Source organism: Mobula birostris, chromosome 13 (genome assembly GCF_030028105.1).
Source record: "Mobula birostris isolate sMobBir1 chromosome 13, sMobBir1.hap1, whole genome shotgun sequence".
NCBI lineage: Eukaryota > Metazoa > Chordata > Chondrichthyes > Myliobatiformes > Myliobatidae > Mobula > Mobula birostris.
Genome location: NC_092382.1, coordinates 61,374,433 through 61,400,716, shown reverse-complemented (window position 1 = coordinate 61,400,716; position 26,284 = coordinate 61,374,433). Strand labels below are relative to the sequence as shown.

At 46.8% G+C, this 26,284-nt stretch overlaps 1 protein-coding gene and 2 non-coding genes across 3 annotated transcripts; 2 read left to right on the top strand and 1 right to left on the bottom strand.

Moving 5' to 3' along the window:
- The first annotated feature begins 8,228 nt into the window (after nt 1-8,228).
- trnav-uac (transfer RNA valine (anticodon UAC)) lies at nt 8,229-8,301 on the top strand. The gene has a single exon. It is a non-coding gene; the product is annotated as a tRNA-Val (tRNA).
- Nucleotides 8,302-11,606: 3,305 nt separating this feature from the next.
- trnas-gcu (transfer RNA serine (anticodon GCU)) lies at nt 11,607-11,688 on the bottom strand. The gene has a single exon. It is a non-coding gene; the product is annotated as a tRNA-Ser (tRNA).
- Nucleotides 11,689-15,730: 4,042 nt separating this feature from the next.
- LOC140207637 (uncharacterized) lies at nt 15,731-24,998 on the top strand. Its single transcript, XM_072276192.1, has 2 exons — nt 15,731-15,768; nt 22,125-24,998. The coding sequence occupies exon 2, from the start codon at nt 22,531-22,533 to the stop codon at nt 24,256-24,258; it is 1,728 nt and encodes a 575-aa protein (XP_072132293.1). The 5' UTR covers nt 15,731-15,768; nt 22,125-22,530; the 3' UTR covers nt 24,259-24,998.
- Nucleotides 24,999-26,284: the final 1,286 nt, after the last annotated feature.

The following is a 26,284-nucleotide window of genomic DNA, read 5'->3' as shown; positions in this document are numbered from 1 at the left end:
CAGCGTTTCTGAGGCATGGCTTCAGGAAAGGTCGGGTTCGTTGTTTCACTGTTTGGTTAATTGAATTGAGAAGACAGGAATGTGTTGGGCTTGTGATGTCCTGATTCAACAAAGAAATCGCTTGTTCAGGCACGTTCAACAAAGGGAAGTGAGGCTACGCGTGTTGAGCGAGAGAAGCAAACACGGAGAATGTTTGCAGCCCCGCGGGCACATGCCTTTTAGTGAATAAGGTCAAAGGTGCATCGCTTCGAAGTTAAATGCAAGTAATAAACAGGGTGCTCAGCTTGAAAAACGCGCAGTCACCTGGGTGTTGCAAGCATTAAAATCACAAGTGCTCTAGGTGAGGCTGAAACTCCCAGCCTCGGCATTTCTCCGCCGTGTACTGCCATATAAGTACCGCGCGCTAACCGATTGCGCCACTAGAGCCCAGCGCTGCAAACACTTGGTTGTAAATATCTGGAAAGGAAAACTGGAAGAAATTCCAATATCATGCAGCAAACAGCACAGAAATATACGTGAAAAGGCCGTTCGGCCCACAGTGTATTGCCGTGGCATCTAAACAGCAAATCAAAGATACTCAAACTCTAATCCCTCCTTCCTACCATGTCCATATCCCTCGATCTTCCTGACATCCATGTGGATATCGAGTAATCAAATGTGCGCATCAAGTACCGCCTATAAATTTGCTGATGATGCAAACATTGTAGGTAGAATCTCAGATGGAGAAGAGAGGGCCTAGGGGACTGAGATATGCCAACTAGCGGAGTGGTGTCGCAGCAACAACCTGGCACTGAACATCAACAAGACGAAAGAGCTGAGTGTGGACTTCAGGAAGGGTAAGACGAAGGAACACATTCCAATCCTCATAGAGGGATCAGAAGTGGAGACAGTGAGCAGTTTCAGGTTCCTGGGTGTCAAGATCTCTGAGGACTTATCCTGGTCGCCACATATCGATGCAGTTCTAAAGAAGGCAAGAAAACGTCTGTACTTCATCGGGAGTTTGAAGAGATTCGGTATGTCAACCAATGCACTGAAAAGCTTCTATAGATGTACATTGGGAAGCATTCTGACAGGCTGCATCGCTGTCTGGTATGGGGAGTGGGGCTACTGCACAGAACCGAAAGAAGCTGCAGAGGTTTGTAAAATTTGTTCCTCTCCATCGTGGATACTAGCCTACGAAGTACCCAGGACATCTTCAAGGAGAAGTACCTCAGAAAGCGTCCACTATTAAGGACCTCCAGTACCCAGGACATGCCCTTTTCTCACTGTTACCATCAGATAGGAGGCACAGAAGCCTGAACGCACACACTCAGCGATTCAGAAACAGGTTCTTCCGCTCTGTCATCCGATTTCTAAATGGACATTGAACCCATAAACACTACCTCTATTTTCAAATATATATTATTTCTGCTTTTTTACACAATTTTTAATCTATTCGATATACGTATAACATCATTGATTTACTTATTTATTATTATTTATTTTCTTCGTCGATATTATGTATTACTTTGAAATGCTGCTGCTGAGTTACAAAATTTCACGACACATGCCGATGATAATAAACCCGATTTTTTTTTCCTGAATTCTGATTCTGATCTCTTTAAAGCCTCTAATGTTTTTGTTTCTACCACCGTACCGGGCAATGCACTCCAGGCATCCACCACTCTGATCAAAAAAGTTTGACCTTGACATCTCCCCAGAATCTACCTCCTCCCATCCTCAATGCATGCCATCTGGTATTAGTTACTTCAACCCTGGGAAACCGACACACCCTGTCTACTCTAACTCTTCACCTCATAATCTTCTAGACCTCTACTAGATCTCCCCTCAGCTCCCGGTGCTCCAGAGAAAACAAACCATGTTAATGCAACCTTCCATAAACACACATTTCCTTTAAACCCGGCAGCATCCAGGTAAACCTCCTCTTCAACCTCTTCAAAGCCTGAACTTCCTTCCTACAGTAGGGCGACCAGAATTGTATGCAATACTCCAGAAATAGCCTAATCAGAGTTTTATAAATTTGCAACATAACCCCTTCACTTTTGAACTTAAGGCTTCGACTAATAAGAGCAAGTTTCATCTTATAAAAGCAAGGTTGATCGATGAACCTCCTTATCGATCTTCGCTTTCAGCTCAAGCGGGTATAACTTCAGATTAAAAGGTACATTTATTATCAAATTGTACAAATCTTCTTCTAATTCGGGTGGAAATGAAACCTAGAGGGAAACGAAAGGCAGCAGGATCATCAACGCACATATCCCCCACCGCAGACGGAGATTAAATTCCTGATACCAGTGGATTCAGCATTAATCGGGAACTCGGGATCAACCGCGTAGACAAGTGTTCCGTAGATTGAGCAGCCAAACTCAGTGTGTTTATTGTTACAATGTTTCTCGTTGTGAACAATGAAAGTACAGTAGCCTCGGCCGGCAAATGTCCAATTAAATCGTCGCGTCATTGCATTACGTCAGAATGGAACAAAGAAAGTCAACACATTACGGGACAAACTCTGAAACCTACACTTCCACTGAACCTGTGTCCATCGTGTTAGGTGCAGCTGATATAGAAACATAGAAACATAGAAAATAGGGTGCAGGAGTCGGCCATTCGGCCCTTCGAGCCTGCACCGCCATTCAGTACGATCATGGCTGATCGTTCAACTCAGACCCCTGTACCCGCCTTCCCTCCATATCCCCTGATCCCTTTAGCCACAAGGGCCTTTTCTAAGTCCCTCTTAAATATAGCCAATGAACTGTTTCCTGTGGCAGAGAATTCCACAGATTCACTACTCTCTGTGTGAAGAAGTTTTTCCTCATGTCGGTCCTAAAAGGCTTCCACTTTATCCTCAAACTGTGACCCCTCATTCTGGACTTCCCCAACATCGGCAACAATCTTCCTACATCTAGCCTATCCAATCCCTTTAGAATTTTATACGTTTCAATAAGATCCCCTCTCAATCTTCTAAATTCATAGCGTATAAGCCTAGCCGATCCAGTCTTTCATCATATGAAACTCCTGCCATCCCAGGAATCAATCTGGTGAACCTTCTTTGTTGTTGTTGTTGTTCGTCCTTCGTAGTCGGAGATGACCATGGCTTCAAAGTCAAATGGGAGATTGGTGGCTGTGGGTCCGGAGGTGGCTGATGAGGCCAATCCGGGCCCTGAAGGCTCGCCCACATGTGGGACACAAGTGGGTGGGTGCTGTCATGGCAGTGGATTCTGCTCGGGCCTTGCTCACAGCACGCTTTCGTTGCGCCTCGATGGTGCGCCTGACTTCAGCTGCACGGGCTCCTGTGGTGATCTTGCTGCGCCAAGCTGGACGGTGGAGGGCAAGCGGCTCCCACGTGTTGATGTCGACACCCAGGCCTTTGAGGGACGCTTTGAGGCGGTCTTTGTAACGTTTCTTCTGCCCCCCGACTGAGCGCTTGCCCTGACACAGTTCTCCGTACAGCAGCTGCTTAGGCAATCGGCTGTCTGGCATTCTGACCACATGTCCAGCCCACCTGGCTTGGGCTTTCAGCAGGAGGGTGTAGACGCTGCAGAGCCCAGCTCGTTCCAGGATTTCCGTGTCGGGGACTGTGTCCTGCCACCTGATGTGGAGGAGTCTGCGGAGACAGCTCAGGTGAAAGTGGTTGAGCTGTTTGGCGTGTCTGCTGCAGACAGTCCAGGTCTCGGCGTCTATGTTCACTGCGCGAGAGAGTATGCTGCCCAGGTAGGTGAAGTTGTCGACTGCCTGGAGGTTCTGGCCCTTCACCGTGATGTGCGGCTCCTGTTATGGCTTTCCTGGGGTAGGCTGGTACATAACTTCGGTCTTTTTGGTGCTGATAGTGAGACCGAAGTTGTCGCATGCTTGTGAGAAGCAGTCCGTTTCACGATGCATCTCCTGATCTGTGCTGGCGTTGAGTGCGCAGTCATCAGCAAACAAGAAGTCTCTGATGACAGTCTCTTGCACCTTTGTAACTGCCTGCAGGCGCCTAAGGTTGAACAACCTGCCGTCAGTCCTGTACCTGACGTGGATTCCTTCTTCGTAGTTACGGAAGACATCTGTCAGCATGGCAGAGAATACCATACTGAACAGAGTCGGGGCAAGGACGCAGCCTTGTTTGACGCTATTTCTTACTGGGAAGGTCTCCGACTCGTCGCCGTCATCCAGAACTTTCACCATCATATCGTCGTGGAACTGCCGGACGATTGTGATGAACTTGCTGGGGCAGCCAAACTTCTCCATGATCTTCCACAAGCCTTCTCTGCTGACCGTATCGAAAGCCTTGGTTAGATCGACAAAGGTCACGAAGAGGTCGCTGTGTTGCTCCTGGCATTTTTCCTGGAGTTGGCACGAAGCAAAAATCATGTCCGCCGTCCCAAGTTCAGCACGGAAGCCGCACTGGCTTTCTGGGAGCAGACCTTGATCAAGATGTTGGAGAACGCGGTTGAGCAGGACGCGGGCCAGAATCTTCCCCGCAATGGACAAGAGGGAGATGCCTTGGTGTTTGTCGCAAGACTGGCCGTTGCCTTTCCTCTTGTAAATGTGGACTATGCCGGCATCTTTCAGCTGTTGCGGGACCTGTCCCTTTTTCCACATGGACTGGAAGAGAACAGTCAGCTTTTGCATCATGACAGGGCCTCCTGCTGTGTATACCTCAGCAGGGATTATATCGGGTCCTGGCACTTTGCCACAGGAGAGTTGCTTCACTGCCTTCCTGACTTCATCTACTGTGGGGAAAGTGTCGAGGTTCTTGTTGATCTCTACCTGGGGCAGGCGGGCAATGGCCTCGTCGTTGATGTCGGCAGGGCGGTTAAGGACGTTGTTAAAGTGCTCAGCCCACCGATCCAGAATCTGCTTCTTCTCTGTCAGCAGCTGCGTCTCATCTGCGTTGAGGAGGGGTGAGGAGCCGGAGGATCGGGGTCCGTATACAGCCTTAAGCACATCGTAGAAGCGCTTTACTCGTGGCTGTCTGCATAGCCCTGGATTTCATCGGCCTTCTTGCTGAACCAGCTGTCCTGCATCTCGCGAAGTTTTTTCTGCACCTTTCTTCTTGCGTTGGTAAAGGCATCTTTCTTGGCTAGCGACGTGGGGTCTTTCTTATGCGCTCTGTAATGTTGATGTTTCTCCGTTAGTAGTGCCTGTATTTCTTCATCATTCTCATCAAACCAGTCTTGGTGGATACAGGTTCTCCTGGAGCGGTCGCAGCAGCGCTGAACGACGAGAAGCAGGCGTGGGATTTGCCATCAATTCTAACCTCGCCCGTAAACTCACCAAGCACCCAGAGAGCATCAACGACCGCCTGATGACACTTCAGCTCCCACTTGCAAACAAGAAGAGTGCTACGCTGATTAGTGCCTATGCTCCCACCATGACCAACCCAGATGACATTAAAGACAAGTTCTATGAAGAACTCGACGCCCTCATCTCAGCAATCCCACAGTCAGAGAAGCTCATCGTTCTCGGGGACTTCAATGCCAGAGTAGGGACAGACTCCCAAACCTGGGAAGGGATCATCGGAAGACACGGCACTGGCAAGTGTAACAACAACGGCCTTCTGCTCCTCAAGACATGTGCCACACACGACCTTGTCATCACCAACACCCTGTTCCACCTACCCACCCGCAAGAAGACGTCATGGATGCACCCACACTCGAAGCACTGGCATCTGATTGACTGCATCATCACCAGGAAGAGGGACAGGATGGGTGTCAGAGTGACGAGAGCCATGTGTGGTGCCGCCTCATTGTGTCCAAGTTCAGGCTTCAAAGCAGGAGGCCCTGTCATGATGCAAAGACCCCAAGGGCAGAAGATTGCAAAAAGGCTGAATGTCTCCAAGCCGAAAAGCAGCAGGGTTGCAGAAGAACTCGTCGATGACCTTGAAGGCAGACTGCCAGACACACCACAGGAAGACGGGACCAGCGTTGAGGAACAGTGGACGGCCTTCAGAGACGCTGTCTACACCACCGCCTTCGAACACCTGGGACCAGCAACCTGAAGAAAGCAAAGTAAGTCTCCATTAATTCCCACGTGGCAGACCAAATGCAAAGATTACTCGCATTGGCAGTCTTAAGACACAAAGTGATTCCCAGAGACACAGGACCTACTTTTTACGATCGCAAGTAACCCTCAGAGCGTTATATTCGGGTTACCTTACTTCATAATTTCCATTAGCGCTCACCCTGCCACCCCACCCACCCCCCGCCCCATCTATCCCTCTTGCTGACAACTGCCCCTACCTGTCACTTTTCCACCTGGTTTTCACTGCTTTCCATGCGTGTTTTTTTTTTCTGTTGGGAACTTCAATACATGAACCGTGTGCAATCAATTTCAGATCATCATGTAATCTGCTCACGGGTAGTGTAGCCGAGAGGTTTCTGTCTCCAGTCTTTAAAGTGAAGGGGCTTCGAATCACAACACAGCCACGGTTCGAATGTCCCCCTATGCTTTTTCGAGAAGCTGTCGTTGGGCGGATGGTCGCAACCGACATTCACCAACCTACAGTTGTAACAGAAATCTCTCATACCTCTGATGATCCCGTACATCGATTCTCCTTCCACCCCAGCGCAGTAAAACAGTGGCTAAGATTGTGTCACTAAATTGAACGTAGATTGTTTTTTACAAGTGGAGTCCTCATGTTGTAATTAATTTTGGAAAGAGCTGACCATCCACTCTCCAAACAGACTGGCCGGAGCTCTCATCATTGAAGCCAATCTGTTCTTTACATAGGTGAACCCAACGTAAAAGAACAGGTCGAGGAGAGAATCCCTTTGCCCACCAAAGTCCGTTCCTCATTGAAACATGCGATAGAAACACCACAACAGTTTCTCCACGTTGCTAAAATTACCTCTGCATTGAACGGAGTCACGTCCACGTCTCACTCACGTAATAAATATGTGCACTGATCTGCCAGCGTAAATTAAAACAATATACTGTCCATAATCCCGATAAAACCCCGCATGGATTTGTTCCTCCTGTACATGACATTAAATCAAAGGTGGAGTCCCGGCCGATATGCAAGCTATCAGTTACCCAGTGAAACCGCGCGACATGCGATGTACCCAGCATACGCGCCGAGCCGCAAATGCTTGGAGGACAGTATCAAACTCCATCTTCCAGCACCCTGACATGGGGTTAAACTGGAGGAATTATCCATGTCATTGCGGCTGTCGTTACAATACAAGGTGAGCGCACGGAATGAAAACTAAAAGGTCCGGAAATGGGCAATTCCTTGGTTACTTTTCACACTAAACTATTGAAACCTGCAGTTGAGACGATTCCATTCTGGAACAGAATTATAAATCAGTTCTTCCATGTCCAGTGTAATCCGATTTCTGACTTGCTTTACCAAGCTGCTGTTAAAGAATGGAGCCCTCCACCAAATCTACTGACATGCCGATTATCAGATCCTTCAGGCTCTCTGTGACCTGCGACCTCTGATGTGACCGACTCAGCACTGCTGTAAAATGCTCACATTCCCGCTCTCCTGTCACACGGGCCTCGCTTCCTGATGGTTATTGTGATTAATATAATTTTCCATCCAAAAGAGGTTGTTTGATTATCCGCAGATGAGTGGGTCTGGTTCAGATACGACGGAACAGATTGGAAAATGAAGATTAAGATGGAATTAATGAAACATTAGTGTGATTGTGTGTTTAATAATAGCTCGCTTGTGCACTAGGCGGGGCTAAAGACATTGGTTTCTGACTCTACAGATGCTATTTCCTCTTGTTTTCACTATTTCCGTTGTCTATGAATTATTTCCTTCAATTAACGTTCTGGCGAGAGTGACGAGAACGGAAGATTGGCGAAGACTGGCGAAGAACTAATCTACAGCGAGAAATGTCAAAATTACAGCTGAATTATCCTTGAGAGGCGGGGAGCCACCATGTGGTGACTGAAGGACACTGCAGCGGCCGATACGTTTTTCGTTGCAACACACATAAAAGTTGCTGGTGAACGCAGCAGGCCAGGCAGCATCTCTAGGAAGAGGTACAGTCAGATGTTGTTGGATGTTGCGCCCTGACCAAAACATCACAGCAAATTCGTCGTGAATTTAATAAATATGCCCTATAAAGTTGGCCCTTGTTCCTGAAGTGGGAACGAAGAGTGGACAAAATTTCGTTTTCTATTGCTTGCGGGCAGAAAAAAAATTGTCCTTAAGAGCAGGATGAATAAATAGAGAGTCGGAGGTGGAGGGTGTCTGGTCAATGCTCAAAAGCGTAGAACATTGAGCTCCTGACAGCGTTTCTGTGGTGTAGTGGTTATCACGTTCGCTTTACACGCGAAAGGTCTCCAGTTCAATCCTGGACAGAAACACCCTTTAGGCTCCAGGATTTAGGAGGCATGTGATCTCAAAGATCCCGCGAACTTTTACGTTCGTATTTACATTTATTATCATGGGAATACCCCTGCGGGAAATTGAAAAGGAATGGTCAAAAACCTCGTGCATAATCTACAGAGCAAGGGAATTGGGAACCGTTTTGTTTCGAGACAAGATGATGATGATGCGAGATCGTATATCGGTATAGAGTTATAGTCACTATATTTTAATATGTCGGTCTTGCTGAGTACTGATGCAACATGTAACTACTTACGGAATATCCCACGCGTGCATGCAGATGAGTAATTAACCAGTGATGTTTTTCCTTTCTTCGTCGTTAACGTCACGAATAAGTTTATATTTCGGTATACACTTTGCCCTGTGACTCAACACATAGCTCCCGATGTTCCCTCGGCACCCTGTTACCTCTATTACATTATTAAAACATAAGGGTCAGTTATCCTCATCAAACCGGCCACTGTTACGTATATTCTTCAATGTCTTGATGGCGGACTTACCACTGATGTTCCAATCTGCCCACAGTCGATATAAAATATGTATCACTGAAGTTGCAGAAATGTCAGTCAAAATGTATCCGGAGGTATCAGCAGAATGGAAGGGAGAAAACATAAAACTGTACATCGGAAGTAAAGAGACAGATGGGTGGGGAAATCGCGGTTTAATCGGTGCCGCCCACAGTATTCATGCGCTGTATGGAAATTCCTTCAGTTTGTGTTTTACTTGTAGATTCCTCGCCTGCGGGGCCGCGGTTGATGCATTTCACTTACTCGGTCCGGACTTTGTGCCGCTCTTCTGCTGTCTCCGGAATCGGATGACGAGAACATACTCCGCTCGATCTGTCTTTGATATCAGTTCGGTACACTCGAGTATTAATCGACACCGCGCTGTGTTTAAACGTTTCTGACGCGTGTTCTGCAGGAAGGTTTGAAAATCACCTGCTTCGGGATCTGTGCGCTCAACTCCCAGTTCAGAATTTCCGCATGCACCTCCATCCGCCCTTCATCGTTGCGAAGAGACGGAGGCTGAATGAGGAAACTGATAAACATCGCAACTTACAGTGACACTCATACATTTTCCCCTGTAGGCGCATTTGTACTGATCGTTCAAGGAACAGCAGACTTTGGAACAGTTCAGGAGAACTGGAAAATTGGAAATGTCTCTCCACTCTTTAAAGGGAGAGAAACAAAAGACAAGAAATTTTATTCCCATTCCCATTCTGAACACATTTTAATTCCACGTCCCATCCCCATTCTGATATGTCTATCGACGCCCTCCTCTACTGTCAAGATGAAACCACACTCAGGTTGGAGGAACAACACCTTATATTCTGTCCGGGAAGCCTCCAACCTAATAGCATGAACATTGACTTCTCTAACTTCCGCTAATACTCCATCTCCCCCTCTAACCCCATCCGTTATTTATTTTTATACACACATTCTTTCTCTCACTCTCCTTTTTCTCCCTCTGTCCCCCTCACTGTACTCCTTGCCCATCCTCTGTTTCCCCCATCCCCCTTTTCTTTCTGCCTAGGCCTCCTGTTCTATTATCCTCTCATATCTCTTTTGCCAATCACCTGTCCAGCTCCTGGCTCCATCCCTTCCCCTCCTGTCTTCTCCTATCATTTTGGATCTCCCTCTCCCCCTCCCACTTTCAAATCTCTTACTAGCTCTTCCTTCAGTTAGTCCTGACGAAGGGTCTCGGCCAGAAACGTCGACTGCACCTCTTCCTAGAGATGCTGCCTGGCCTGCTGCGTTCACCAGCAACTTTTATCTGTGTTACAGGAAATGTTAGACCCGTTAGTCTTCTTCCGTGTTTAGGACGATATTGTCCATTATTAAGGATGAAGTTTCGGGGCACTTCGAGGCACATAATAAAATAGGACAAAGTCAGCCTGGTGTTCCTCAGGGGAAATTTAGCCTGACAAATCTGTTGGAATTCCTCGAGGAAATAACAGACAGGATAAATGGAGACGGGTCAGTGGATGTTGCTGGCCTAGAAAATCAGAAGGAATGTCACAGGGTGCAACTCTTGAGGATTCTTAACAAGAGGAGAGCCGATGGTATTACGGGAGTTATACTAGCATGGATCGAAGATTGGCTGAATGGCCGGAGGCAGCGAGTGGAATTAAATGGAGCGTTTTTCTTGTCGGCTGCCGGTGACCAGTTGGTGTTTGGGTCACTTATTTTCACGTTATATGTCAATAATCTGAATAAGGGGATTGATAATTTTCTGGCCAGTTTGCAAACGGTATAAATATAGGTTGATGGTTATGTTGTGTGAGTGTTGATCAGCAGGAACTTGGCAGAAGGAACTGAACTGATTAGGAGAGAGATGTAAAATTATATTGGGAAGTGTATGGTCGTTCACTTAGGCAGAAGCTATAAAGGCGTGGTCTATTTTCTAAACGGCGAGCATGTTCAGAAAACAGATGTGTAGAAGGAAGCGGGAGACCTGGTACAGGATTCCCGAAAGATCAACTTGCAGGTTGGCTCAGTATTAACGAAGGGAAATGCAGTGACAGTTTACATGTCGAGAGAACTGGAAAAGGAAAACAAGGATGTAATGCTGAGTCTTTGTAAGGCATTGGTCAGACCGCAGTTGGAATATATTGAGCAGCGTCTGTTCCTTAACCAAAAGCGGGTGTGCTGGCATTGGAAAGCGCCCAGGAGACATTCGCCAGAATGATCCTGGGAATTACAAGGCGAAATATGCACAGCGTTTAATGACTTTGGGACTATACTTGCTGTAGTTTCGGAGAATGACGCGGGTATCCCATTGAAACTTATCGAATAATGAAAGGCCTGGAGATAGTGGACATGGAGAGGATGCTTCTTGTCGTGGAGAAGTCTAAGAATAGAGGGAACTAACCCAGAATATAAGGAAGTCATTTTCGAACTGGGGTAAGGAGAGATTTCTGTAGCCTGATGGTTGTGAATTTGTGGAATTTATTGCTACAGATAGCTGTGGAGGCCACGTCATTCGATATATTAAAAGAGGTGATTGACAGTTTCATGATCAGTAAGGGGGTCATATGTGACGAGGAGAAGGCAGGAGAATAGGGTTGAAAGGGATAGTATATCAGCCATGCTGGAACGGCAGAGCAGACCCGATGGGCGGAATGGCCTAATTCCTCTCCAAATGACCAAATTTGGAGACAAATTCCAATTGTGAACATTATTTTTCATGACTCACAAAGCAAACTATCTGGCAAATATTGGAGACTTGGAAGCTTTAAAGTACAGTAATAGTTCAACAGATGGCCCCTCACATAAAGAGGTCTCGACGAGGATGGGATTCGAACCCACGCGTGCTGAGCACAATGGATTAGCAGTCCATCGCCTTAACCTCTCGGCCACCTCGTCTGTTCTTCTGTCTCTTGTGTTACAAAATTCTGAATTTCTTCACAGCACTTAGAAACTCCGCTTATGTTAGAAATATTTGTTTTCAGATACCATTTATATTTACTTTGTCTGTGATGCTTACCAGAATTTCTGGATATTGGGAAGAAAGACTTAGTGAGATAAGTGCTAACCATAGGGAAAAACAGAACTAGCTATTACTAGCATTTCAGACGCCACCGCTGTGCTATGCCAAATTGATCGATTCCGTGTGCTGTAGCTCTAAGAAATAGTGTGTTTTGGGTAGTGCAGTGAGATAAAATTATATCGAATTTAGTAAACGTCTAGTAACTTGTTTATCAAATTGTTTGATTTCAAGAAACACGTATTATCGTAAATTATCATCTGGCTCCAAAACAACGGCGTTTCGTGTATTGGCAATTATGAGAACCCGATAGCTATTAAATTACAGAAACGCTGAAGAGCACTTAGCTCCGTCTGCGGCAGCAGATCTAAATATCCCAACCTTAACCGACACAATGCATGGCTGCTCGGTTCTGGTATATGCATATGATATATAAAAAGAAATCACGCCCGATGATGTTTTGAATGAACTGGACCATTTTGCTGATTCCACTCCCAGAATTTATGGCCGCCTGAAAAGTCAGAGGCGCGTGCCTTTAAGGATGGCTTTTTATGTAAGAGAAACAGAGATACAGAATATTAAATCGTTGTAAATGAAAGTCGCAAAATGTAGTGATATTAACAACATTGGCCGAATATTCATCTGGACGTGTGTAGCAGCATTGGGCCGGTACCGAATTTAAACGAGAGCCGATGGTGGTACGGCCTGGGGGAAGTATCTGAGGGTGAGACCCTCTTAGTGGAAGCTCCAAAATACCACGAGGGAGGGGAGTTGACCGCTGAAGACACCTGAGAGAGGGGTCGCGGCGACTGGCCCCTGCAGCCGTGAAGGACGTGTGTGTGGATTATAGGACTCTGATAAGGCGCACTGTCATTGACCTGAATACGGGTCTGACGGCCGAAGACGCGATGGTCTGTCTGAATGGTGCGATGTGGTTTAATGTGCTGGATCTGAGGAGTGGATGTTGCCAGATCCCGATGAGTGAGGCCAATGAGGAGAAGACGGCAGTTATAGGTCCCCTAGGATTCTTCCAGTCCGAAAAGATGCCACAGGGCATATCCGGAGCCCTTGCAACCTTCCCGCGGGGGACGGGGGATGTGGACTTGTTTGGAGTTTTGGTGTATTTGGATGATCTCCTAGCATTGGGATTCACCTTGGAAGACTATGAATTGAGGCGAGTGAGGAATCCCGGGCGACTAGGGATAAACTAAGTAAAACTTTCTTTGGACGAGTGCCAGCTCTGGAGAAGGACGCAGATCCTGAGTGTTTGGCGGAGAGAGGAGATTTGTACCGCTGAACTGAACGCTCAGAAATGCAGGATGGAGACTGAGTGCTGCAATTTTGGGACACCCATTGCAGGATTGGAGTCCACGCTCATCAAAGTGGAGACGGGGAAACGGTATTCCGAGCCGAAACTGCGGTCATTACTGATGAATTAATCCAAAGAGACGCTGCAATGACCAACCTTCGAAAGGATCAGCAGAAGCTCAAGAAATCGACCCAGCACAGATTGGAAGAAGCTGGTGGTGTAATTGCGTCCCAGATAGAGATGGACACGGAGCGTAGGTCAGAACTGCTGCGACTGCGGGTGGAGGTCGAGGAGTCAAAGAGTCAGAGGACATCTCGATTGCCGGAGGTTGAAGAGGCCGCAGTGGCAGCCCAGGCTAAGTGCTTCCGTTTGGAGAGCATCAAACAGCATTTACCAATCGAGGAAATGGGGAGGAATATGGATTCGAAGGATGGTGTGCTGGTTGTGTGGTACATACTAGGTGAGAGTAAGCGTTCGACACGGACTAGAAGGGCCGAGATGGACTGGTTCCGTGCTGTAATTGTTATATGTTATGGCTATAGAAGGAGGTGGAACCATGAGGGAGGTGGTAGGCAGCAGGGGGAGGAGGCAGAGTAAAACTGGGATAGGGGAAAGGCGGGGGCGGGAATTTCCGGAAGTTGGGGAATTCAATATTCATACCAAGGGGCTGGAGACCACCCAGACGGTATATGAGGTGTTGCTCCTCCAACCTGAGTTTAACCTCATCATGGCAGTAGAGGAGGCCATGTATGGACATATCTGAATGGGAATGTGAAGCAGAGTTGAAGTGGGTGGCAACCAGGGGATCCTGTCTATTGTGCTCGACGAAGCAGTCCCCCAATCTGCCTCGGGTTTCACCGATGTAGAGGAGGCCGCACCGGAAGCACTGGATGTAATAGATGACCTCTCATGGTATTTTTTAATTCAAATCAGCCCTGTGTTAAATGTTTAACTATCACAGTGACTGAAGGCAGCTGCAGGTTCATGAGGGACTGTTACTGTCAGATTCTGCAGTTCTTGCGGCTGCTCATCGCACCCAGGACTGAACCCTGGTCACTGAGTATTGGAGGAGTCTGTTCTGCTGATGTTAGCCTTAAACTAGACTGATGTTTAATATTGTGGATCTGTGAAAGATAAATCAGTTCTGTATCAAATCCCGTGTCTCAGGTACTTACTGTATCTACCACACTCACAATGTACACTAGAGAGGTCACTCGGCCCATCTGGTCCCTGCCCAGGTTTCGTTTCCATATCAGTATTTGAAAATCTATCCCTGCCGTTCCCCTCTCACTCTCCCTGTGATGACAGGTTGCAACTAGTTACTACTCCGTGGGATAGGAGATTTTTTTTGAATTTCATGGAATCATAGAAATCTACAGCACATTACAGACCCTTTGGCCCACAATGTTGTGTCGACCATGTAACTTACTCTAGAAACTGTCTAGAATTACCCTACTGCATAACCCTCTATTTTCCTAACCTCCATGTATCTATTTAAGAATCTCTTAAAAGACCCTATTGTGTCCACCTCTACCACCATCGCTGGCTGTGCTTTCCACACACACACCACTCTTTGTGTAAAAACTTAGCTCTGACATCTCCTCTGTACCTACTTCCAAGCAGCTTAAACCTATGCCCCCTCGTGTTAGCCATTTCAGCCCTGGGAAAAGCCTCTGGCTATCCACACGACCAATGCCTCTCATCATCCTATACACCTGCATGAATTTCCTGCATGATTGTCTCCAGGCTGAATAAGACGATGAACTCACTGTGGTTTTGATGTTCTTTAGAGCTCTGAACTAAGGTGGTTAAACTCCTCCTTCCCCGCTCTTTTCAACGTTTTCTATCATTTTCACTCATTTCAAAGGACTGTGCCATAGACAGCTGGGTTGTTGCAATGCACCTCTAAAGTCTGACAGCAGACTAGCGAGTGAATCTTCGATGGAGCAGAGGCAGAAACCAAAGAGTTGCCAGCCTGAGTCAGGGCTTTGGGGCTCTAGAAAGAGATGGGGTCTAGAGTTTATGAGGAGGAGGAGGAAGAAGAGGAATCAGACCAGCAGGATGTGGCTACAGAAACATTTGGAAGCTGATTGATTTTTAAAAAGGTGGTTAATGTCTGCAAAATACTGGAGAAAATCAACAGATGAGGCCGCAAATGTGGAGAGGAATAAATAGATAACGATTAGGCCGAGCCCCTTCGGCATGGCTAGACTGTGTACTCCTCTGCTTAGTTGCTGCCCGAACTGCAGAGTTCATCCAGAATAGTGTGTGTGTGTGTGTGTGTGTGTGTGTGTCTACATTTCCAGCAACAGCAGAATCTCTTGTGTTTTATATCTGCATTTTGTGAGAGGATTGTACCTTGGCTCCTGACACGCGAAATGCCTGTTGATATTGAGTATATTATTTATGGAAGCTGCTTTCTGCGTGAAAACAGCTGCTGAGTTTTCTACACACAAAACACAGTGAGGCATGGACATGGAACCGGTGCCTGCAGAAACCTAAAGTCACCGTGATCACCCAGAAAGCGGTGCCTTAAAAATAACGCCCGCGCTGCAGCACCGATTAAATGCGCAGGCGTCAGGGTTGTTGACTTTCCCGAATATCACGCATGCGCGCAGTACACAAAAGGCCGCGGAACGATCAGCTACAGGTAAGAGCATATTCCGGGCGGGGGGTTTCGACTCTGACTGAGGGGCAATTGCTCCTGCCATCGTGGCCCGCAATCCCGGGGCAGTCCTGTTCTCTTCCCTCTCTCTCTCTCTCTCAGCCCCACCATCCGTACACGGGCCCCGGGGAGCTTCCGGCTGATGAGGGAGTGGGAACCGATGCATCTTTCAGACAGAGCTGAGCTCCAGCTGTCTAAATACAAGGATTAGGAACTCGGGGAAAGGGAACAAAATCTTTTAGATCAGTAGCTGAGAAAATCTCCTTTGTTCTACCTTCAACCACAAACAAAAGAAACTCTGCAAATGCTGGAAATCCAAGCAACACACATAAAATAGGTAAAATAGAACTATTTTCCATAGATGCTGCCTGGCCTGCTGAGTTCCTCCAGCATTTTGTGTGTGTTGCTTGTTCTACCTCCTCTTGTTCTGGACGTTTCTACACGTGGGAACATATTTTGACCCATTCTGTCCGGTTACATAATGATATCAAACACCTTTGACCTGGGCAACATGTAGCTTTCACATAACAAACGTGCCAGACTCCAATGAGACAGACTGCTGCCCTTCCCTTCATATTCATTGGCATTGCCATCAATGAGTTCACCACCATCAGTCACCTGGGGGAGGGTTCAGGAGAGATATTTATGTACAACACAGAAAATGGTGTTACCTGTGTGTATTGTGGCAATGCAAAAGTTGCTGGAGAATTTGCAAGTGGGAAGAAGTGAGTGATATTGGGAAATCTGACATTTTAAAGTATCATTTTACGAGCAAATCAGATATGGACAGTGTGCAAAATTTCTGTTGAGAAGATCCTTCATTACCCGCTACAGGCCTGCTACATAGGTTGTGTGAGAGTGCAGATGAACATGATCAAACCTAGGGGAGATCAAAGTTCTTATTGATTGTGATTTGCTAACTGTTAAAATCAATACCTCTCTATATAAAATTCAGTGTGCACGTTTTTGTTACTGTTAAAAATTGCACAGCGCAAGATATTTGCACACACTTGTCATTACAAATTTGAGGGGGCATTGGTGGAAAGGTGGGGAGACCTCCAGTGCCCCTGACACCATCACCTACAAGATGTGTATCCAGCTACACTTTAAGGAGTTGGAACTCAAAATGGATGAATTCCGGATCATCTGGGAGTCAGAAGGGATGATAGATATGACATGAAGAGAGGTGAGTTACACCCAAGGTGCAGGACACAGGAAACTGGGTGAGAGTCAGGAAGGGGAATGAGGTTCAGTAACCATCGCAGAGTGCTCTTGTTGCCATCCCTCACAACAGCAGATGGACCACTTTAGAAACTTGTTGGGCGGTGGGGGGGGGGGGGAATTACCTTGCAGGGGAAAGTCAAAGTGGTGATAGGGGATTAGTTAGTTTGGGAAATAAAACTAGCAGAGGTCTAATATCCTAGTGGTAAGGCTTGCTATTGCTAGTGTGGGGGTGGGAGTGTTGGTTAAAGTAAAGTTGCAGGGGGGTGGGGGGCGGGAGCCAGAATGACAGAACAGATAGTGGAGAGGGTGAATTGAATTGAATTGACTTTATTACATACATCCTTCATATACATGAGGAGTAGAAATCTTTACGTTACATCTCCGTTTAAATGTGCAATGTGTAATTTATAGTAATTTATAACAAATAGTTTGTACATAGGACAGTCTATATAACATAGAAATACAGTTCTATCAGCATGAATTAATCAGTCTGATGGCCTGGCTGGAAGAAGCTGTCCCGGAGCCTGTTGATCCTGGCATTTACGCTGTGGTACCGTTTCCCAGATGGTAGCAGCTAGAACAGTTGGTGGCTGTTTCTGTAAATGTCCTGTCAGTGGAAAGTTTACATCTGCAGATTCGCTGTGCTGTCCGCACCACTCTCTGCAGAGTCCTGCCATTAAGGGAAGTACAGTTCCAAACCAGGCAGTGATGCAGCCAATTAGATTGCTCTCAATATTGCCCCTATAGAGTGTTCTTAGGATTTGGTGGCCCATAACAAACTTCTTCAACTGTCTGAGGTGAAAGAGGCACTGTTGTGCCTTTTCCACCACACAGCCGGTATGTACAGACCACATTAAATCCTCGTTGATGTTTATGCCGAGGAACTCAAAGCTGTTCACCCTCTCAACCCCAGATCCATTGGTGTCAACAGGGGTTAACCTGTCTCCATTCCTCCTGTTGTCCACAATCAGCTCCTTTGTTTTTCTGATATTGAGGGAGAGGTTGTTTCCTTGACACCAGACAGATTTGTTCAGACCTAAGACGAAGTCAGCAATCAGAAGGTTGAGCATGGTGCGATGAATGTGCTGAGCTGTGTATATCACAATGCAAGAAGCATTGTAGGAAAGCCAGATGAGCCCAGGGCATGGAATTATGATATTGTAGGCATCACTGGGAGCTTGTTGCACCCAACAGTCTGAGGGATTCAGAGGAACAAATTTGTAGAGAGTTCACAGACTATACCAAGAAACAAAAGTTGATATTGTAAGTGATTATAACTTCCCATATGTAGCCCCCTGGTAAACCTCAGCTCGCTCAACTCGCTTTCATCTAGGGGAAGCAGCCTTCGGCCCCGCCAAACTGGGTAATCAAGTTTGTGTGGATGCTGTGGCCAGTTAGAAGATTAGGTTTTGTACCTTTAAATTAATCATGGACATGGACACGTGACCGGGCTCTTCTTGTAGCGTATGGTGCGCTGTCTTCTCCAGCATCTCCGCCTCCACATTCAAGGATCAGTGACATTCCCGCAAAATAACAGACAATACAGCATATGCCATTAAATGATTACAATTTATAGATATTACTGGAACTATGTAATTAATAGAGATAAAATATAAAAGGAAATAAAAGGCGCCAAACTTATCAAAGTTCACTTCGTGCACAACAGTTGGATCTCAAGTAACGGGGTCTTCTTTCCACCATTCAATCCCCTCCGACCACCTCGACCCGCCGCCTGGGACCAACCACAGTGGTCGACCAGACGCTCCACACGAGTATGTCTTCGTCTCCTCTCCTCGCTGAAGACCCTGGGCCTTGGACTCTGGCTCGTGGTCCATCCTATCGGCCAGCCCACAGCATCGTGTCCACTGTCTCTGTCCCCATCGTGCCTTCTGCGCCAAAGCCCGCGCATCACACTAGCTTACAGACACACAAGAAAAAATAATGTCTATCCCAATTGGTTAGCAACTGAATACTACTCTCTTTGTAACCCAAACAAGCAGCTAGAGAGAAAACTTTCTCAGCAGTTAACATAACAAAGAAGCCATTTTGGTTACCGTACACAGTAACATAAAAGAAGAAACCCCTTACACATATATTGACTGGGACTCCCATACTGTAAAAGGACTAGTTGTCAAATGTGCCTTAATTAGTATGTAAAATTTCCGATGTTGAAGTGTGCAGTAAGCTATTAGAAAATGGTCCAGGGCTGGTGACTGAAATTAGTGTACGGGAACACGTTATGTCTAGTGATCATAATGCCATGAGATTCCAAGTAAATACGGAAAAAACAGAGGTATGGACCAGGGGTTGAGATTCTAAATTGGAGAAAGTCAATTTTTATGGTATTTGCAAGGATTTGACAAGTGTGGATAGGGACAGGCTGTTTTCTGACAAAGGAGTACGTGGTAAGTTGGAGTTCTTCAGAAGTGAAATTTTGAGGGTGTAGAGTTTGTATGTGCCTGTCAAAATAAAAGTTGAATTGTAACTAGTGCAGGGAACCTTGGTTTTCAAGAGATATTGAAGCCCCAGATATTTTGTTCCTGTAAATGCCTCAGGCTGTTGGGTGATACCAAAACACATTAATGACTACAATATCATATTTCCACACCCTGAGCTCATCTTTCTTTAGTTGTCTTCTGTTGGTTTCTAAAAGCTTCTCAATCTTTTTTGTTCATTATCTGCACTCTCTTTGTTTTTTATGTTGACTTTGGCTTCTCACTTCAGCCATGGTTGTGTCCTCCTGCCTTTCTAATGCTTCCACTTTTTTGGGATGTGTCCATCACTCACCTCCCGAATTGCTCACAGAAACTCCAGCCATTGCCGCTCTGTTGTCATTCCTACCAGTTTCCCCTGACAATCAAATTTGGCCAGCTTCTGTGTCACAGAAACATGGAGAAAGTCAGTGCAGAAACATGCCCACTCTGGAAGATCCGAATGGTAATTTATATGAGGAGACAAAATAGATGGGGGAGATTTTACATAGTATTTTTGCATCTGTATTTGCTCAGGGGATGGACACAGAGTCTATAGAAGTGAGGCAAAGTGGCATCACCTTCGTGGACCCTGTACAGATTACAGAGGTGGAGGTGTTTGCTGTCTTAAGGCCAATAAGCGTGGATAAATCACCAGGGCCTGACAAGTTGTTCCCTGGGACCCTGCGGAAGACAAGTGCAGAAATTGTTGGGGCCCAAGCAGAGATACTTAAATCATCCTTAGTGACAGGTGAGACACTGGGGGATTGGAGGACAGCCAATGTTGTTCTGCTATTCAAGAAAGGCTCTAAAAATAAATAGGAAATTCTACATTGGTGAGCTTGACATCAGTTGTGAGGAAGTTATTAGAAAGTATGTGCAGTATATCTAAGTATATGGATAGATGTGGACTGATTAAGGATAGGCAGCATGGCTTTGTGCATAGTAGGTCATGTCTAACCAATCTTATAGAGCCTCACGAGGATGTTATTAGGAAAGTGGATGAAGGCAAGGCAGTGGATGTTGTCCACATGGACTTTAGCAAGGCACTTGACAAAGTCTCATCTGGGAGGTTGGTCAAGAAGGTTCAGTCATTCAGCATTCAAGATCAGATAGTAAACTGGATGAGACACTGTCTTTGGGAGAAGCCAGACTGTGGCAGCAGATGGTTGCCTCTCCGACTGGAGGCCTGTGGCTAGTGGTGTGCCACAGGGATCACTGCTGGATCTGTTGTTGCTTGTCATCTATATCAGTAATCTGGATGATAGTGTGGTTAACTGGATCAGCAAATTTGTGGATGACACCAAGATTGGGGTGTAGTGGACAGTGAGGAAGACTATCATGGCTTGTAGTGTGATCTGGACCAGCTGGGAAAATAGTTTGAGAAACGGAAAAAGGAATTTAATGCAGACAACTGCGAAGTGTTGCATGTTGGTAGGAACAAGGTCTTACACAGTGACTGGTAGGGCACTGAGGAGTGATGTAGAAGGAAGGGATCTGGGACTACAGGTCCATAATTCACTGAAAGTGGTGCCCCAGTTAGATAGGGATGGAGAGAAAGATTTTGGCACATTGGCCCTCATAAGCCAAAGTACTGAGTACAGGAGATGGATGTTATGTTGACATAGTACAAGGCATTGGTGAAGCCTAATTTGGAGTATTGTGTACAGTTTTGGTCGCCTACCTACAGGAAAGATGAAAAAGAGGTTGAAAGAGTTCAGGGAAAATTCATAAGGATGTTGCTAGGTCTGGAGGACTTGGGTTATAAGGAAAGCTTGAACAGGTTAGGTGTTTATTCCTTGGAATGTAAAAGATTGAGGGGAGATTTGATGGAGGTGTACCACAATTATGAGGGGCAAAGATAGGGTAAATGAAAGCTGGCCTTATCCACTGAGATGGGGTGGGACAACAACATGAGGCCATGGGTTAAGAGTGAAAGGTGGAATGTTAAGGGGAACATGACGGGAAACTTCTTCACACAGACGGTCATCCGGGAGTGGAATGAGCAGACAGCACAAGTGGCGAATGTGACCTCAATTTCAACACTTAAGAGGTTTGTGTCAGTACCTGGATAGTAGGGATATAGGAGTAGAAAGTTCAAATAGTTCAGCACAAACTAGATGGGCTGAAGGGTCTTGTTCTGTGTTGTACTTTTCTATGACTGTGACAAAAACCTTAAATAGTATTAATATTCACTCTAATTCCTTTTATCAGACCGACCGTTCATCTCAGCAGCAAATTTTTATATGGCGTTAAAACTGTGGCACTTTAATCTAACAGTGCATAAAAGAAAGTCCCAGCTGCAGGTCAACAAAGGCTATTTGTGTGAGAGTGTTTCAGTCACTGTGGAACGAGACACCCATGCAGCTCAGTGAAAAGAGGGAATAATACCAATGGAGGCACAGATTGGAGATGGCAGAAATGCCCCATTCTTATAGAGACAGGAAAAGCATCAGAGAGATTGATTCCAGTTAACATTTAATCCTAGATACCAGCACTGTGCCAGTTCGAAGATGAGTTCTCTCTCCAACTTGGGTTGAAGCTCACTGTAACAGTGTGATGTCAGATCACAGCTTGCTGACTAAAGTGATCTCATCTGAAATGTTGTCCTTCAGCCATTGATGGATTTTGTAAATGTTTTCACAGGTTAAAAACGACAAGGAATTTATCTACAGGAATCTCGAACACAACACGCCAGATTTTCTGACACTGTCCAGATATTTAAGAATTGGAGCAAGGGCTTCACTCGATCGTCCTTCCTACTCAGACTGGGCAGGGATTCACTCGATCATCTGACCGACTGGCATGCCTGTCATTTTACACTGGGGAGAGGCTGTTCACCTGCTCAGACAGCAGGAATGGATTCACTCGGTCATCTCAACTGAAGGTACATCAGCAAGTTCACACTGGGACAAGGCCATTCACCTGTTCTGTGGGTGAGAAGGGATTCAGTCGGTCTTCCCACCTGTGGACGCACCAGTCAGTTCACACTGGGCAGAGGCTGGTCATCTGCTGAATTTGTGGGGAAGGATTCACTCAATCAGCTGACCTAATGGCTGATCAGCGAGTTCACACCAGGGAGAGACCGTTCACCTGCTCAGACTGTGGGAAGGGATTCCATCAGTCATCCACCCTACTGGTACACAAGTCAGTTCACACTGGGGAGAGGCCGTTCACCTGCTTGAACTGTGGGAAGGGATTCACTCAGTCATCCAATTTAATAGTGCACCAGCGGGTTCACATCAGGGAGAAGCCATTCACCTGCTCAGACTGCGGGAAGGGGTTCACTCGGTCATCTGACCTACTGGTGCACCAGCGAGTTCACACTGGGGAGAGGCCATTCACCTGCTCAGACTGTGGGATGGGATTCACTCAGTCATCTAAACTGAAGGAACATCAGAGAGTTCACACCGGGGAATGGCCATTCACCTGCTCAGACTGCGGGAAGGGATTCACTTGTTTATCTAAACTGAAGGTACATCAGCGAGTTCACACTGGAGAGAGGCCGTTCACCTGCTCAGACTGTGGGAAGGGATTCTCTCGGTCATCCAAGCTACTGGCACACCAGTCAGTTCACACTGGAGAGAGACCATTCACCTGCTCAGACTGTGGAAAGGGATTCAGTCGGTCACCCGACCTACTGGAACACCAACGAGTTCACACTGCAGAGAGGCCGTTCATCTGCTCAGACTGTGGGAAGGGATTCACTCGGTCACCCGACCTACTGGCACACCAGAGAGTTCACACTGGAGAGAGGCCGTTCACCTGTTCAGACTGTGGGAAGGGATTCACTCGGTCACCCGACCTACTGGAACACCAACGAGTTCACACTGCAGAGAGGCCGTTCATCTGCTCAGACTGTGGGAAGGGATTCACTCGGTCACCCGACCTACTGGCACACCAGTCAGTTCACACTGGAGAGAGACCATTCACCTGCTCAGACTGTGGAAAGGGATTCAGTCGGTCACCCGACCTACTGGAACACCAACGAGTTCACACTGCAGAGAGGCCGTTCATCTGCTCAGACTGTGGGAAGGGATTCACTCGGTCACCCGACCTACTGGCACACCAGAGAGTTCACACTGGAGAGAGGCCGTTCACCTGTTCAGACTGTGGGAAGGGATTCACTCGGTCACCCGACCTACTGGAACACCAACGAGTTCACACTGCAGAGAGGCCGTTCATCTGCTCAGACTGTGGGAAGGGATTCACTCGGTCACCCGACCTACTGGCACACCAGAGAGTTCACACTGGAGAGAGGCCGTTCACCTGTTCAGACTGTGGGAAGGGATTCACTCGGTCACCCGACCTACTGGCACACCAGAGAGTTCACACTGGAGAGAGGCCGTTCAGCTGCTCAGACTGTGGGAAGGGGTTCAGTCGGTCACCCGACCTACTGGTACACCAGCAAGTTCACACTGGGGAGAGGCCATTCACCTGTTCAGACTGTGGGAGGAGGTTCACTCAGTCCTCCACTTTACAGAGACACCAGTCAGTTCACACAGGGGAGAGGCCGTTCAGCTGCTCAGTCTGTGGGAAGAGATTCACTCGGTCATCCAACCTAGAGAGTCATCAGCGAGTTCACACTGGGGAGAAGCCATTCACCTGCTCAGAATGTGGGAAGGGATTCACTCATTCATTCACCCTACACAGACATCAACGAGTTCACAGTGGGGAGAAGCCGTTCACCTGCTCAGACTGTGGGAAGAGATTCACTTGGTCATCCCAACTACTGGCACACCAGTCAGTTCATACGGGAGAGGCTGTTCCCCTGCTATGAACGTGGGAAAGCATTTCTGCAATCATCCTGCCTACAGAGACACCAGTGAGTTCACACTGGGTAGAGGCCATACACCTGCTCAGAGATTGGGAAGAGATTCTCTCAGCTATCGCCATCAAATGTGCATCATTGAGTTCACAGTGGGGAGAGGCCGTTCACCTGCTGTGAATGTGAGAAGGGATTCACTCAGTAATCTAACCTTGTGACACGCTACCGGGTTCACACTGGGGAGAAAGTTTCAATAAGCTTCATGCTGGATATTTGTCCATCATTGTTTCTCAATGCAATTTTGAGAGTGACTGTCGGTGCTGAACTTGGGGGGGCTGTGACGTCACCTGTGGGGGAGCGCTCGTATTTAAAAGCACCCCAATGGACGTTTCTTATGATTTCAGTGGGACAACAACATTAATCACGGGTTTCATCACTGAATCCAGTGTTGTGAGATGTAAAGTCCCCTGTTATGTGTCCGGCTGTGCCGTGTTGTTGGTGGAGTGGGCAGCCTGGTGTTTGTCTCGATTCGGGTCACAACACCAGAATTGCCAGCGGGGTCCACACACAGTGTATTAGTGACCAGAAAACCTCCCGTCCCTGCAGTCTTTGTCTCCTGGTAAACTCAACACCCTGACAATGTGGACCATAGATACCCCTTCCTCTCAGAGTCAGGGGATCATTCAGACAGCTGATCAAAGAGAGGAATTATATTTATTGATCATTAAAGTTCACCCAGATTCGATGTTATTGTTCCCATTTGTGGGAGGGGTGGGTTTTGGGGGTTGACGATCGGGATGCCGTTCTTTTTTATACGGGGGTGGGGTGGGAGTCCGATTTTTTTCGCTCTGAAAGCCTTTTTCTTTCTTTGTTTCGTGACTCTCTGGAGGAGAAAAAAAACTCAGAGTTGTTTATGGATACCTGCTTTGATAATAAATTAACCTTTGAACTATCCGTCCCGAGCGGGACTTCCCGTGTCCAAACATTTTCATTCCCATTTCCATTCCGACGTGTCAACCCATCGTCTCCTCTTGTGCCAAGATGTGGCCACCCTCAGGGTCCAGGATCAGCACCTTATATTCTGTCTGGGTTCTCTCTCTCTCTCCGACTGCCTGTCTGCAGATATATATATATATCTCCAACTTCCCAACTTTTCAGCTCAGTGCTTCAACTAATAAAGACAACCACGCCATTTGCCTTCTTAACCACCCGATCAATCTGTGCAGTCTCTTTCAGGGAGCATTGAACTTGGAGTCTAAGATCCCTCTGATCATCAACACTGTTCAGGGTTTTGCATTTAACAGTGTACTGTCCAATACATTCGACCTACCAAGCTGCCAAGATGATCATCACTAATCAAAACTCACTGAGATTTCTCAGGTCCTCTTGAATTTATTGCCAAGTGCACAAGTACGGGAAGGTACAGGTACAGAGATACACTGACTTGTGGCAGCACCAAAGGCAAGTACATTCAGATAACACACGGAACACAAATTATACGATTCTCTGTCAGTCACAATCTATAAATATGTTTTATGTCATTAACAATATAAAACATACATTGTGTCCTGATCAATATTAAAATGTGCATTTTGTGTCAATAACAGACTTGGAAATGTTGAATTTTGGTCCCTGTCTCCATTCCTTCTGTAATCCACAACCAGCTCCTTTGGTTTTGTGACAATGAGGGAGAGGTTGTTTTCTGGACACCACTGTGTCGGGGTGATGACTTCTTCTCTGTAGGCTGCCTCGTTATTATTTGCGATTAGGCCAATCAATGTAGTGTCGTAAGCAAATTTAATTAGCAGATTGGAGCTGTGGGTGGCGACACAAGTCATGGGAATACAGAGAGTAAAGGAGGGGGCCAAGGAGACAACCCTGCGCGTATGAGTGCTGAGGGTCAGAGAGACAGAGGTGAGGGAGCCCACTCTTTCCACCTGCCGGCGATCTGACAGGAAGTCCAGGATCCAGCTACACAAGGCAGGGTGAAGGCCGAGGTCTCTGAGCTCCTTGTTGATACCTCACGCCTTCGTATGGC

Bases quoted from the DNA above. Each gene is read 5' to 3' on its own strand.
- LOC140207637 (XM_072276192.1), top strand. From the start codon at position 22,531: ATGGCTGATCAGCGAGTTCACACCAGGGAGAGACCGTTCACCTGCTCA.